We start from the raw sequence: 15,513 nt of genomic DNA, 5'->3' as shown, positions 1-15,513 counted from the left end.
TCTTGATTGCCATTTCTCTTCTCCTCCAAACTCTGTGTGTGAAATCTTTATCAATTCTATAAACATGGATCTAACATAGAGAAGACAAATTGGGAAGAATTACGGAAACTTTCACCTCAGCTTCAATGCAAGAAGCACAGTGGAAGATTATACATCGCTGGGACTTGACTCCAGTTGGATTGGCAAATACATATCAAAATTATCCCTCCCAATGTTGGAGAGGTTGTCCAAAAAAAAGAGGTCATTCTTTCATTTGTGGTGGTCATGCAGTAAAGCTTTACCCGTTTGGTATAAAAATTTTTGGGAGATAAATACCATTATTAAACAAAGAATTGAATACTCCCCAGATTTAGGTTTACTGTATTTATTTACAGGACCAAATCTCAAGCTTAAAAATAAGGAACTTACTATCTATTTAATTTTAGCAACTAAACTTATAATTGCCCAACCTTGGAAAACTCTAGATAACAATTGAGATGTGGATTAATAAGGCCTCTTCAATTGTCATGCTTAAAAACACACAGACACACAGAAAGTTAAAATAATGAGACATCATGGGAGGAACCACAATTCTATCAAATTTGGAAGGATTTTAAGCTTTACCTCAATGCCAATAGACCATAATATGGTAATGCACACAAACATACATACATACATAGTAACTTTGTAAATGTACAGTAATTGTCTCTACTTACTTTTTTAGTAGGTTTTTTTTTTGTATTTTCTGTATCTTTTTTTCTCTATGCATGTTGGATTTATATTAATTTAGTTATTTGATGATGTTAATCATAGTTCAATAAATAAAAAACATCAATTCTATAAACAAAGATATTGAATCCAACAAAAGCATTGTCCATATAGCATACATGGTCTTTGGAAAGCAACAGACCAACAGGCATTGGTATACTTTAAAGTGTTTTCAGTGTGCACTTGGATTGGATTCAGTGCAGGTTTTAAAAGTGATCTGTTTTCTCCATGCACAGTCTCTCTTGTCACTTTTGTTTAGCCTGGACAGCATGTGTACATGTGTGTGTGTGAATCACTGGCCTTTGTTATTACACAGCAGAAGTGCTTCCGTACACCTGAGCTCTGTGATGATGCAGCGAGAGATTATCAGGAAGTACCCATTCAGTAAGCATCCTTCATTTCTTCCGGGCCTGGTAAATCCCAGCAGAGGGTGCGTTTGCTGGAGCTGATGATCACACTTCGCCTTCTCATAATGTGACGCTTTATGCCTCCTTCCCCTCCGTGAAAGAACGTCCGTGTGTCAGGATCTTTTTCAAGTTGCTCCAAGCATCTTCCCCATAAATACTCTGCCAGGAAGAGAGTGGCTATTACATCCTGTCTTCAAAGCTATTTTTTATGGAAAGAGACTGAAATAAACAATCTTTTACCTACTCATCTCACAGTCCCATTACAGTCAAATGTTCCCAGCCAGCCATTGTAGTAAAGCTATTTTCAGAAAGGAGAATTCTCGCAAGCATCAATAATCCTATTTAGTCAGTAGATGAAACAAATTAAATGTGGAAGGCAATCCTAGAGTCAGTAGTGAAATGCTGGGTACATCAGCTCAGCTTAGTATCAGATCAGATCAAGTTCATTACAGCCCTAAGGCCAGATACAATGAGAATATCTAGCAAGAACAATATTGCATATGTGTGTATGTGTGTATGTACCTGCCTGGGAGTTGGAACCTTGTGCAATCAGGATTCCAGCTCATCGAGGGGTGGGGTGGTCAGGTAACATGCATACCTACTGTAATGGTTGCCTAATCCCAAATACTCAGTCTCACAAGCTCGGGCTTAAAGATAACTGATTTATTAAAGGAATAGTATGCAAATACAGAGAAAGCTGAGAATGAGCCAAAGCGCGCCAAATACAAACTTAAAAGCATTGCCTGTGAGCAAGTTCCGCCCCCATCCCTTGTCAGTGCGCACCCCCTCCCAGGTGCTAGGAACCGTTAGACGCGCCTGGGAAAGTAACCTTGAACAGGAGCGCAAACCCAAACACACATTCCAAGGCTCCACAACAACGAGGGCGGAGGAATGGAAAAAGCCTGGAGGGTGAAAGAACACGGGAAAGAACTTGACATGTGAAACGTTACAATGTTAACAGAACATTGAAAGGGGAAACATGACACCTACTGTAAGTTTCTGCAGCAGATATATGGGCCACACCTCAACAGTGGATATCGGTGATAGGAGAAGCTGCATGACTGAGTAACTGATGCCACTTTGTCCCTGGTAATAATGGGAAATAATGTGCAATTCATTTTAATTTGAACCCCATTGACTTTATGAATATGATGGGACCTGGAATTCCTCCTCTAGGAACTCAAGTAAAAGGTGATCCACATTATCTGCATCTTTTCTGAAAGACATGCAGGGAAAAGAGACTAGATGAGCTGTCCGTTTAGTATTGCTGGTTGTCCATGGTCTCAGTTATCTGCAGCTCCAGAATCAAAGCGTACTTTAGCCATGCGCTACGTCAAGTGACATTGCAAGGATCTACTCCTTGATCTCATGAATAACCTTCTTTGAAATTAGGACAGTGCAGTAACTACTTACCACGCCAGATCCTCAGTCCCAACAGTAACACTGTTTTCTATCTGTCCAAGTGTAGGGGTTAGCCCTTCCCAACATGAATATGTACCATAAGAAATAGAGATCTACTTTAGCATTTTATTTCATGGGAAAACATAATAGTTATAATCTCTTTTAAAATTGGACTAGGATGAAATTTGCAAGAAAGAGCATTATTAGGGGATGAAGGAAGTAAAATTTCCTAGACATGAGGGCGCAGGCCTTTAAGCTATACGGTTCAATATAACCTCCTTTTTTGCTCTCCCTCCCCCTTCCCCCAGAATTAAATGTATTTGAAAGCTATGTTGATGTTAAGTAATAAAGCATATGAATGTCATTGTTCATAAAAATTGGTGCAAGTATTCTTTTAAATTCTGGTCCTTTGTTTAAAAAGTACGGATGTTATGAATAAAGTAGATTGGTTGAGAGCCTCATATAGAGAGGGAAAAGATGGTGGCAAGGAATAATTAGGCCCTTTCCTGAATTTGGTAGCTGTTGGAATGTATAAGATATTAATGCATTCATCTTTTCTTTAAAAGCAACTATCATTCTTAAAACAACTACAGAATGTTTTCTTATTTCAATAGATAGGAAATTGTAAACTGCAAGAGCCAGTGATTAAAGGTTCTTTCTCAAAATGGATTGGACAAGCAGTGGGTAATCTACTCACAAGGATTGCTCTGATTTGTAGGCAATGCTGTCGGTAGTTAGATCCAACTGAGTTTTACAACAACAAGCATCCAAAATGACTTTTGCGCATGTAATGGAACCCTCAAGCTCTGTATTAGAAGTGGAGCTTAATACAGAATTGTGAACTGAAGCCAAAGTCAATTAGAACAATCCATACTGCTGCAATTTCTTTGAAATTGAAATTTCCTCAATCTATGCTATGTTTTGATTTTTTATAGAGTCAAACGTAGCTCTTGTTTTCATTCTTAAAGTTTTGGAGTATTGTCTCTATTGGAGTAAGTAGGACACCTGAGGAATCTTGCATCTTTTATCAGTAATGGTAAAGTAACTATTATCTACAGATGTTTTACTCAGGATCTGGTCTGTTCATTTTGTGTAAGGTGTAAAGCAGCCTGGTTCTTACACCAGTTGCTCAGTTCTTGGCACTTTTTATACTAGCTTGGCTGATACAGTGTAAAACACGTGGAGGAGACCAAGAGATCAAAATTACTCATTTTCTTTCACCTTCACAAATAGCTGGTATTAATAGCACTTGATTTGTTGTTGTTTTTAGCTAGAATTTGTCACAGCTGTAAATGTTGGTTCTTCAGATACTTAGCCCCTTATTCAGGACTTGGCTTATTCAAAGAAGGCTTAGATGAACAATTTGGCAAGATAATAATCTTGTTACTGCAGGACAGATTGAAGCCATACACTACAGTACACAGAATCCAAAACCTTAATATATGTCTGCTATAGGGTTTAAATTCTAGGTTTTTCCATATTTTTTTCCTCAATCAATGGATGTATGGCTATTCTGATGGCTTTGGGAAGAACCTAATCTATGTTAACGTAACATTTCTTTTTAGCCTGGGAACTGCTGGTTCCTCCTCCAGCTTACAGAACTTCCCTTTTGATTTAGCAAAACTGTTCTCCCCCCATCATAGCTATTATTGGCTAAGGGATGGGGGGGCGGCACTAATTCATTACTTTAGTTAAAGTCTCAAGCCATATAAATGTATCATATTTGAATTATGAAGAGTCATGCAATGGAAGGTACCCAGTAAGGTAGGGTATGCATTTAAAGCCAGAATGTATGACATACAATATAAGGGTTTCCTTATTTTCTGAATTACATTTTTGAAATGATTAAAAAAAAAAAACCAACTCCAAAAGGTTTAGCCAATAAATTAAGAAAAATGAGATTCTGGTTACCATATTGAAAAATTTAAACAAACCAGAATTTTTTTCAGCCTTACTTGTCCACACACAGATGAGTGAACAGCAGTGTTTTAGTTTTTTTAAAAAAATGTTTGACATTTATTTGTTAAAGCACCACATAACTGGCATAATTTCTCTCTTACTTTTTAAAGCTATTTTTGGTCAAACATGAAAACTCATAAAACTACACAATAAAACATTCACTAAGTACATAAAACGTAATAAAGCAGAAGCCAAGCTTTATTAGAAATTTCCACATAATTATAATTATAACATAAAAATGTAAGGATGATATTATCATGAAAGCATCGGTTAAAAAAAAATGAATAGCAACCATTTTTTAAATAAATTTTGCCGTGCTGTGGATTATATTGACCTCTAGTGAAATGCCAGTTTTGGAAGCAGAATTGAATCCCTTTTTTTAAATCAATCTAATTTTCAGAAGATTCAGACAGTTGCTACTGTGAAGTCAGAAGGAGCTTTAAAAAAGTTTTCTTTTTTCATTTTGTCTAATGCAGTAAACAAAATTATAATTTTGGGGTAGCTTGTATAATGTTACCTAGGGAATTACATTCTAAGTCAGATTTTGTTTAAAAGGAACAAAAATGAGCAAAAGGTCTTCCTTTAAAGCTTGATGTCTCCAATACAAAACCCAATGAGTATGGTAAATCATATTTAATTTATATAGATACAAGGTACCATCACTGGATACTTCCAAAGTTTTCTTTAATTTTTTCTTTTAACTTTCTATGTGAGATTATTAAATATATTAATCTTACTCTTTCTTACTCTTGATAGGTAAACTCAAAGGTGCAGACCATTTCTGCTTAAAGGAGCTACATTTATTCCATTTACTTGTACTTCAGCCAGATATAAATTAGGTTTTATATGTGGAATGTAATTTGTCATATAATTCTGTCCTACTCTGCGCTTGTGAGATGTGGTGACTGCATGTATGCTGCTGATGCTTCAGAATTATGGTTAGAAGGATGTATGCATCAGAATTCATGTTTATTGTCCTATTGAATTGGTGCAAAATAGTGTGATTGCTTTTTTAAAATGTTTATACAATAAAAATAATGTATTGTGAATTTTATAACAGTCTTCAGCAGGAAGTTATCTAGTCTATTTTAAAATCCAAACCAAGAAGAGATACTTCTGAATATCTTGCAGATGAAAACCCTAAGATTATAGTGGCAACAGCCAGATTTTTAACTATGGCTATAAAAACAAGGCTTTTAGTAACAAATGAAGTGAGTTGGGGTTTTAAGTTTATTACGTAAAATTCATTAAATATTTATTTATTAAACTGTTTTATCTAATGTCAAGTTTAGATTTTATTTGTAAAATGTTTATACCACAGTATTGTATGTTAAAAACTGAGGCCTTTTAATCCCCATGCTTGATTTGAGGATTTTTTGGCCTCAGTGAAATTGATAACCATATTCAGATGGCAAATGGAGAATCTCACTAAAGGTGTTGTTCCTCATATGGGATTGCTACATTCAATTATTTCACTGACATATTTAAATATATTGTCTTCTTCTGAATCCCAAATGGCTGATAACAGAAAAATAGAGGTAGAACCATGATAAAATCCTTTAAAAACAGGAGGTAACAGTACCTTAGCCATTGGCTCCATTTTTCACTGTTATCAAGTCTGGTGCTTGATGCATCCAAGTATACAAAGTAACCCAAAGATGTGTGGTCTTTAGTTCCACAAAGATGAGATCCAAAACATTTTCCAAGAATGTTACAAAACAACCTTGATTCCATTAATGGAATTTATTTATATTGTTGATGACAAATTAGTTTGGTTTTGAGAATAATCTCTATTCATCCTGCTTTACAGAGAGCTATCTGTAGCTTTTGTTGTGTTTGGATTGGCTATTTGACTATTGCTTATATTGAAAATAAAGTAAGTATAGATTTTTCTTTTTCTTTCAAAGCTTGAAGAAGAATTCCACAGAAAGACCTACATACCCTGAGCTAATGGTGAGTTTATCTTGCTGAATTCAGGCATAACATAGGTTTCACTCATGCATTTGAATAAACATGGAGAAGGATGTATGGTAGTGCCATCCTAGTATTTCTGTATGCAGCCACTCTGTCTTCAAACTTTACATAGTCAATAGAATGTCAGTGGTGGAGCTGGTGGCTATAGGGTGCCATGTCTGAGCTTGCCACTGGCCCTCCTAGTTGTTTGCCCCCACACATTCATCTGAATGCAGAACACCCAGTCACAGATCTGAAATCTCTGGATGTACTCAAGAAGGAGGGAGGGAAGAGGAGAGGAGAGGAAGATTTCCCCTTCAAATGCTAGGGTTGCTTGATGTTTTATGAATTAACATCAGAGATGGATGAATCAGTAGGTTTCTAAGCTAAGTCATTTTTGCTTCTTTTTGTCCATAAATTGAATTGTATTTCTGGGTTACAGTCTTCTTTAAAATAGCATGAAAACACACACTCTCTCTCATATATATATATATATATATATAGCATGAAAACACACACTCTCTCATATATATATATATATATATATATATGTGTGTGTGTGTGTGTGTGTGTGTGTGTATATGTGTGTGTGTGTATGTATGTGTGTGTGTATGTGTGTGTGTGTGTGTGTGTGTGTGTGTGTGTGTGTGTGTGTGTATATATATATAGTTTTTAATATAAATCATCAAGTGGAAAATTGGAGGATAACTAGAGCATGGAGTGGGCTCATGAACTCTGCTTTTTACAATTGCCACAGCTCTCCACATATATTCTGGGATATCTGATTTTTTTTTTTAGGTAGCTTATCAAGGGTTTCCAATGAATTCATTATAGTTATTCTTTAAAATGTGAACTGGTTTGCCAGTGAGCCTGTTTGGTTTGTTGTTGTTTTAACTCCAGTGTTTCACTGGTCCAGGAAACCACAATAAAATGCCTAGGGAGGGCAGCAACCACAGTGTTCAGTAGCCAATCAGAGTGGAGGACTTTGCTTATAATGAAAAGAAGTGTAGCAGGCAAAGTGAACAATACTGCCTGAGCCAGCACAAGTCAGGAAATGCTGCTTTTGATGTGGAGCTGGAAACACTGGGTGGAGGTTGCAGTCTCAGTAGGCTAAGGGCAGTGGAGAAGCAGTTGTGTCTTTCTGCACTCAAGAAACGATGGCCCATACTTGCACTGGGGCAGCCACTGCAGGTGAGACACCCGGTCACAACACTCAAGGATAGAAGAAGTTTATGGGAAGCCTGCAAGCGGGACACGAGAGGAATAAAGCTCTGTTTCTCTGCATGGCACTCAGGAAGTATCTCCCCAGCAATGTAATATGAGGAGGAATATAAGGATTTTTAATGGGAATGTTTGTCACCTCCCACTCATCACTCCCTTTTCTTTTTCAGCAACACCACTTCTTTACCTTTCATGAATCCAAAGAAACAGATGTGGCTTCTTTTGTCAAACTCATCCTGGAAAACTGAAAAATGGACTTGTACATTATTTTACCCTTTGATGGACTGGTGGGATTTAGGAGGAGGGGGTCATGGTGGGGCAGCCTTCATCACAGGAAAGCCAGGAGGAAGAGACCTTACCGGTGGCCATTTTCCCTTTATTTTTTGTAAAATCCTAATCTCCTTCCCTTGAAGGCTTTTTTAAAGGGTTCTTTGGTATTCATAGTGACATAGAATGAACTGATTAGTGAAATGAATTTTAATAAGATTGTCAACTGTAAACAGAAAATACACAAACAATGAGTGATTTAAATGATGATATTTTAGGGCTCTCTAACCATCTCCTCCACTAGCCATACTTAATTTTCTGTCAAATCAGATTTCTTTTGTGTATGGTAATAGGTGCTACGGTAGTTATGAAGTTCGATATAGAGTTATATTTTGTCCTTACTATTATTTTAATATTTATGTTAAGCGCTTGATTTTTAATAGAATCTTTGTTTTCGTTTTTATGTGAGACAGTGGACAATAATGACAGCTAAAACAGTGAAGTTACAGAAGAGTATTTATAGTGCTTTGCTAGGAATAGGAAGAGCAGAAGGCATGGTCCATGGATGACATGGATGACTAATTTAAATTCAAATAAAAGTTTGGTTTATAGGTTACTCCAGCAATGTATGAGGAAGTCTACATCGTTCCCTAGTATATGTCTGAAGATTGTTTTGGCAAGAACATCAGGAAGATACAAAAAAAAAAAATGATTTGTTGGATGAGATTATTCCAGTGGTTTGGTTTAAAACTGCAGCCTGTATAAACAATTATACCCATAAGATTAAGATTCTACCACAGTATCAGGATCTATGAGATTAACAGTGGGATTGATGCATTTAAAAGTTAGTGGAAAATCAAAAGCAGCTTTAGACATTTGATTGTTGCTTAACTAATGATGAATCATTAGGTCATGGCCAACCAAGGAAGCAGTGTGACCATATTGGCTTAGTGGATAGCTTTATGCATTTGAATGAAAAAGAGACTTCACAAAGGACAATGGAACTGGGGAGGCCTAGAGACGTGGGTTTGAGAAAGGGGGGAAAGCATCAAGAAAGGAGTGAAGGTTGGTTTTACCAGTTTTAGATTGTTCTGAGTACACTAAGCTTGCTTTGGACACTCAGATGTCCCATAGTTGTCTTCTTTCCCATTTCCCACCCACATGACTTTTTTTTTTCCTTACAGGAAGCTTACCTGAACAAGACTATATGGCTGGCACAAGTTAGACCAGTCTCTGTCTGAAAACAAAAGATAAAATAGGGATTATTTAATAAGCATTGTATCCCTCATCTAATATGAACAACATTAACAGCAAAAACACACTGGTAGGGCTAAAAATACTTGATTTTTTATTCAGGCTTGGTTGCAACTAATTCTAATTGCAACCTAATTTAGTCAGAATCATATTGCAGTGGCAATTTGTGTCCCTCTCTCACTTCACAATAAACTATTTTTTTGTTTGGGTTTTTTCATAAGTAAGCCAGGGTCTTATCCGATGAAAGTAACTCCAGTTCTGCTATTATTTCCACAGCAGCTTTTTGTTCAAGAAGCACTTCCATTCCCTCCATGTGAACCCTGACAATATTAATTTTCCCCAACGGTTCAGGTGGTGTATTGTCCAAGGTTGATGTTTGTGCACTCCAAATTGAGGTTGTGGGTATAGTAGGAATGCAGCCATCCCCTGTTTGGTGTCTTCCAGGTATGTTGGCCAATATGTAGCTGATATTTCACACATCTGGAGAGCACCAAATTGGGGAAGGCCAGTACAGACCATTAGTATTGATAAGGTGGGTTTTTGTCAAAGACATTTCAATCCTATTTTCCAGCAGTCCATATTTTACAATGTAACTGGTCTTTTTTGCAGAAGTCCATTAGAAGTGATTAAGAAGAAGTTTAACTGCAGAGAAAACATAAGAGGCTTCCATTTCATTGTATTCTTTAAAAGCATGGAATGGTTTGTAGCCATTTTATGTGTTTGATTATCTTCTTCCCCCGTGGTTGATTCTCGGCTACTTCGATTGATTGTTTTCAGCTGCAGCTAAGGCTCAGCCAGCCAGTTTTTAGAACTAGTTCCAGCATCAATTCTCACTTTGAAAAACGTGTCACTTAAAACCCACTTTTGAGTTTTCCTATAAATGGAACTGAGGCTTGCCATAGAGATTGTTTTGCTGCGTTTTTTCTTGGAATAGCGAAGCTCGATTGGATACTACATCCTCTTGACCTCAGAACACCTTTATCTGAGTGCTGTGGTAACAGGCAGGCTGGATTCATGAGATCAAATTGGGCTTAATAGGCAATATTAATATTCCCATTGGTTTCCAATAGTTGGAGTATGCCAGTGATGTCTGCAGTAAGTCAGACTGGAAAGATGAACACTATACGTCTCATGCTTTGCTTTAGGAATTAGAATGTGGTGTTTGTGAGATCTTTTGTCAGGTCTGTCCAAATATAATTCATCTCTTGGCAGATACATGAACCCTAACACAGTTATAGAATAAAACGTGCCTAACATCTGTATTTTCTATTCAGAATTTAAAGCTTGGTTGTCTTCGTTATTTAAAAGTTCTCATATCATGTTAGTGAATACAATTTCCCTAAAATTTTCACAGCAATTGAAATACAGTCCAAATTCATGTCCATTTTCTAAAGGGTGTCAGGTAAAAATGAAAAAGAAATAACTGATCAGATAGTCTACTGAAAACAGGGTAAGAAGCAATGGGCTTAAATTACATAAAAGAAGACATCGTCCATTCACATGTGTATGTGTACACACACACACACACACACACACACACACACGCACATGTACCTCATCCTGCCTGTAGTTGTTACAGAACCTTCATTTTTATAGGCTATCATAAATAAATAAACTGGCACGGGTACCCATTATGTGTTTTATATAGAAAAATGAACACTTTGCTGATATTTTCAAGCCTTTAAATATTTGAAATTTATTCTGGGTTCAACAGGGCTACATTAGTACAACTCAGCTGCTCTAGTAAATGTTACAGATCTTGGATTCATGGCTGCTGTGACTGATTTTTAATTTCAGCGTTCTGAGCTGTCTTAGGTTTGTTAAATTACTTTGGAATAATTATTTTTAATGGTATGTGAATTTGGGGCGCGGGTATATGCAAACCAGTGATCTGTTTTTTCCTCTGTAAAACAGTGCTGAATAATATGCCATACATGGCATACACTCTAGAAATGAATATATTATTGTTTAAACCATCTAATTTCTAAGTAAGAAGTAGCTGGCAGAGACTGATGCATGGAGCAAAATCCTACTATTAACACCAGAACATTTTGCCATGCATGATTAGCAAGCTAATAAACACTGCAATGGACATTCACAATAATGCTGTGTGTCCCACTTTGGGTTGTGCATCCTAGAAGCTTGTGAAGCAGTAATGTCCGTTTTGAGTATTGCTTGGAACTGTGAAGGAAAAGAACTCTGAGGCATGTACACACCCACACTGTGTTGCCCTCTTTCTTATTGAACTAAGAGGTAATTGTTGAATTCTTCTCTACAGGGTATTGCTTTTGTCATCTCATGCCACACTACTTGATGATTTCCTTCTTTCAGATGTAGACCATGATAGCATAACTCTTTCCTCCCATTAAAAACAAACAAATCACAGTTCTTTCCAGCCTCTTAATTACTTTGGGGTTCCTTTTTTCTGAATGCTCTGAATTCTTCCACTGAGGTTCCTCATCATACGCATCTTGTTAGGGAAAGCAACCAATGAATTAAGACAACCTGGTGTGCATTTATTTAGGGAATGAAGGAAATATTTTCATGGATTCTGATTTTCATACAGTCTCCAGGCAAACCTCAGAAAAGGCCTTAGAAATTATGTTTGTGTGATTTTTTCCCCCCCTTATAATGTGGAAAGTGTTTTGTTTTCTTTTGTTTTAAAGGAACATTTCTTTAACTAGAAAATCTATCTTTCCACTGTAGGAAATAATATGGGGATGAGTTATAGCATCTTATGTTTTAGACATTGACTAATATTTATTGGTTGATGTTTTCTTTTCAAAATAGGAAAATTAAATACCCATTCTTATGTCACAAAACTATTTTTCTATGTCATAAAACACACCCTAATTAATAACGGTCCCTGGAGTTAACAGTCTAAAATAAAATAAGAGATAGAACAGATCCACTGAAGTCAGTGAAGCTTCATATAATTATGAGTAACTTAATTCATGATTCAGTGTAACTAAAGTGGATTCTTTTAACTGATAACATCTTTTTTAACTAAAATCTGATTCTCAAATAATACAATATTCTCTGAATAATTTGCTGGTGCAATGCCCAAATAAATCTAGTCACTGTGATGTGAATTTATGTTCTCGTCCACGTATTCCGTGCCTCAGTTTGAGTCTGTTGAAGTGCAAGTCACTGACATTCTCTACATCAGTAGATTATGTCTAACCATAATTTTAAGGCCTTTTAATGTTAGTACAGACAACAACTTACCTTAGCTAGTCAGCTGTTCACTTTTTGTGGGATTTGGAACCTGTAAATTTGCCATCACTGCATTTTCCCAAACAGTGGTTTCATAATGAACTTGACAGATAAGCTGAAATAGTGCATCTGATACAATGACTGATCTGCAGGTTGCATTTGTTTTTCTTTCCTAATTGTGTGTGAATTGAAAATGCACCTTATGTAAATCTGTAGAATTGATATGTATGCTTCTTAGCTCTGGTCCACACCAGGGCATCTGTTGTATAAGATACTCCGAACTGACACAGGAAAAGGAAAGTTTCGTAGAAGAACTCCTTAGAGTTTTTAGAAATACCTCCATGCAGTATCACACTCCCTAATGGAATGGAAGCCCAGGATCTATTCCTTACAGCGTTCTCTGTTGTATACAGTAAGGTATTGCTGAGTTATACTGAATAGTTTCCTCCATAGCTCTGTGAAAAGAAAAGGCCAGACTCCAGTCAGTAGCATAGTTGGACAGTGGCATCTTTACATAAACAATTTTTAATAACCTGCCTTTGTTTCAAGGACATGTAGTTGAATACAGCCATCACCATCCTTGACTATCATTTTCTAATAAATACGCAGTGGCAATATTCAGTTACAGTAAGTCAGGATTTGATGTATCCTGGTTTAATCATAAAGGAGTAGTGTGGTAGACACAGTTCCTAGTTTCTAACTGGCTCACTAAAGGGACAGCCAGAGTTTGATTTCTCAAATGATAAAACACAGTGGACAGAGCCAATACTGGGAGGAGGAGTCTACCAAGGAAAATCTGTATATGCCACTTGTTAATTATAAAATTTGAAATCTCAAAATGCAACTTGTCTAGAGCTGCTTTTTGAGGAATGTGACAATTTTGTTTTCTGTGGATATTGTGTGTTTTTATTGCATGGGAGGAATTTTCTCTGCCACTTGTAGAAATATTCTTGACTTGATAGAGTTTTGTAAGTGGCTGAATATAATATGTATTAAGTTGAACATGATAATTAAAAGACAGCCAGTTTGGTGTAGTGGTTAAGGCACAGGGCTAGAAACTGCAAGACTGTAAGTTCTAGACCTGCCTGAGACACAAAGCAAGCTGGGTGACTCTGGGCCAGTCACTCTCAGCCTAGGAGGAAGGAGGCAATGGCAAACCACTTCTGAAAAACCTTGCCAAGAAAACTGCAGGGACTAGTCCAGGCCATCACCAGGAGTCAACGCTTGACTTGAAGGCACATGTACACATACACGCATACAAATCATCTAAAAAATAGCATAGATTCAAAGAGTATTTAATCCTTGGATTTTCTCTATCCTGTCTATTGGCCTTTGAATAATTCCCTATTAACATGTTAGACCATCTCCTCCGTATCCATCCCTGCCTGACAGTTGTTCAAGTATCTGCCTTAGAGTTTGGAATGGACCTCTGTATTATTCGGTAGGGAATACCAGACATGATTCCCAGAGAGAGGAGATAAAGTCAGCTTTGTCACCTAACAAATTTCTTACTTTATTTCCAAGCATTTTCTAATTATAATAGATGTGCATTTCTTGAAGCAGTTGCCTCTAAAAAATATGGTGTAGATTTTAACCACCCATTCTTTCGTTTTGAAGCCCTATTTCAGATATAGCAGGGACGTGGTGGCACTGCGGGTTAAACCACTGAGCAGCTGAGCTTGCCGATCAGAAGGTCGGCGGTTCGAATCTGCGTGACGGGGTGAGCTCCCGTTGCTAGTCCCAGCTCCTGCCAACCTAGCAGTTCAAAAACATGCAAATGTGAGTAGATTAATAGGTACCGCTTCGGTGGGCAGGTAACGGCGTTCCGTGTAGTCATGCCGGCCACATGACCATGGAAGTGTCTGCGGAGAAATGCTGGCTCTTCGGCTTTGAAACGGAGATGAGCACCGCCCCCTAGAGTCGGACACGGCTAGACTTAATGTCAAGGGAAACTACCTTCAGATATAGTCGAATCAACACTAACGGCTTTTGATACTTTCTCACAATATCTTGAGTGCCATGGCAGATGATGTCTTCCTTCAAAAGCAACGAGAACATTCACAACACTGTCAGTAGCATCTTGCTCTGGAGAATTCATAATTTTATTTGAATTAATGAATTGTCTTCATTTTATGGAAGTTTTGTTTATCAAGGATAGTAGGTGTAGTGTTCCAGGGCAAAAAACCTGATTTTTATCTCCTACAAATAGTCTGTTGTAGAATATATAAATGTGTTTGATAGTCCTGCAACAGCTTGATAACCTCCTCGTATATTTTAGACTCTTAATAATGGTCTTCAGGTTGCATAATGTCTTTTCACCTTTTCCCCTCCATTAACTCATTTTTGGAGGCAGGTAAACCATTTAGTTCAGTCGATTTTAATTTTGCTTCCCCATTCTTTGAGGAAGACAACTATTGGATCAGCATGCAGCCGAAAATAGAAAATAAAGGCTTAGCAGTCTGTGGATACGCAATAAAATGTTCTTTGCCGGGGGGGGAAAAACTTTTACAAAAGGGGGGGGGGTAACTTTAAAGACCAACACCAGCCAATATTAGTCAATGCTGAAAACACATAAACTACTGTAATTCATCTCCATATTATTTCCTACAGTGGAAAGATGGGTTTTCTGGTTAATGAAATGTTCCTTAAAAAAGAAAAGATTCCACATTATAATGAAAATACTGTGCAAATTTCAGAATACGTTTAGAGACTAACATGGTGAACTTCCATGAATTACAATTCACCCAATTACATGTTTTCACAGAATACATGCAATGACCATAGCAGAGCCGTAAACAAGAGAACAATATCATTATTATGGCCCAAGGCCAGCAACTTAAAAGTACATTAAAAAACTAAGAAGGTCAAAAAGGTACATAGTAAAACAGTAAAGTTGAGACAACCAAAGATTATCTACAATGGTTTTGACTGCCCCAGAGCCATAAGGGCATCCACAGACCATGTGGAAAGCTGTTCAAGCAAGTCCGTAAGAATGTTGGGCACTTCCAAAATGGCAAAACATATAGACTTGGATTCAATCTCCAGGATTTAAAGATTAGATTTAATTCGGTTTGCCATTCAGCATCCT

The 15,513-nt window shown here is 37.1% G+C and overlaps 1 protein-coding gene across 1 annotated transcript in view; it reads left to right on the top strand.

The window, feature by feature from the left end:
• The window catches only part of MAP2K6 (mitogen-activated protein kinase kinase 6), a 98,161-nt gene extending 86,567 nt beyond the window's left edge, over positions 1-11,594 (top strand). The window contains exons 11-12 of the mRNA XM_063293444.1: positions 6,422-6,467; positions 7,859-11,594. Of these exons, the coding sequence (XP_063149514.1) occupies positions 6,422-6,467; positions 7,859-7,936 (124 nt within the window). The 3' untranslated portion in view covers positions 7,937-11,594. The remainder of the gene's footprint in view (positions 1-6,421; positions 6,468-7,858) is intronic.
• Positions 11,595-15,513: the final 3,919 nt, after the last annotated feature.

This window comes from Candoia aspera, chromosome 2, assembly GCF_035149785.1.
Source record: "Candoia aspera isolate rCanAsp1 chromosome 2, rCanAsp1.hap2, whole genome shotgun sequence".
NCBI classification, from domain to species: domain Eukaryota; kingdom Metazoa; phylum Chordata; class Lepidosauria; order Squamata; family Boidae; genus Candoia; species Candoia aspera.
The sequence above is the reverse complement of the archived record's forward strand: the minus strand, read 5'-3'. Positions and strand labels throughout refer to the sequence as shown.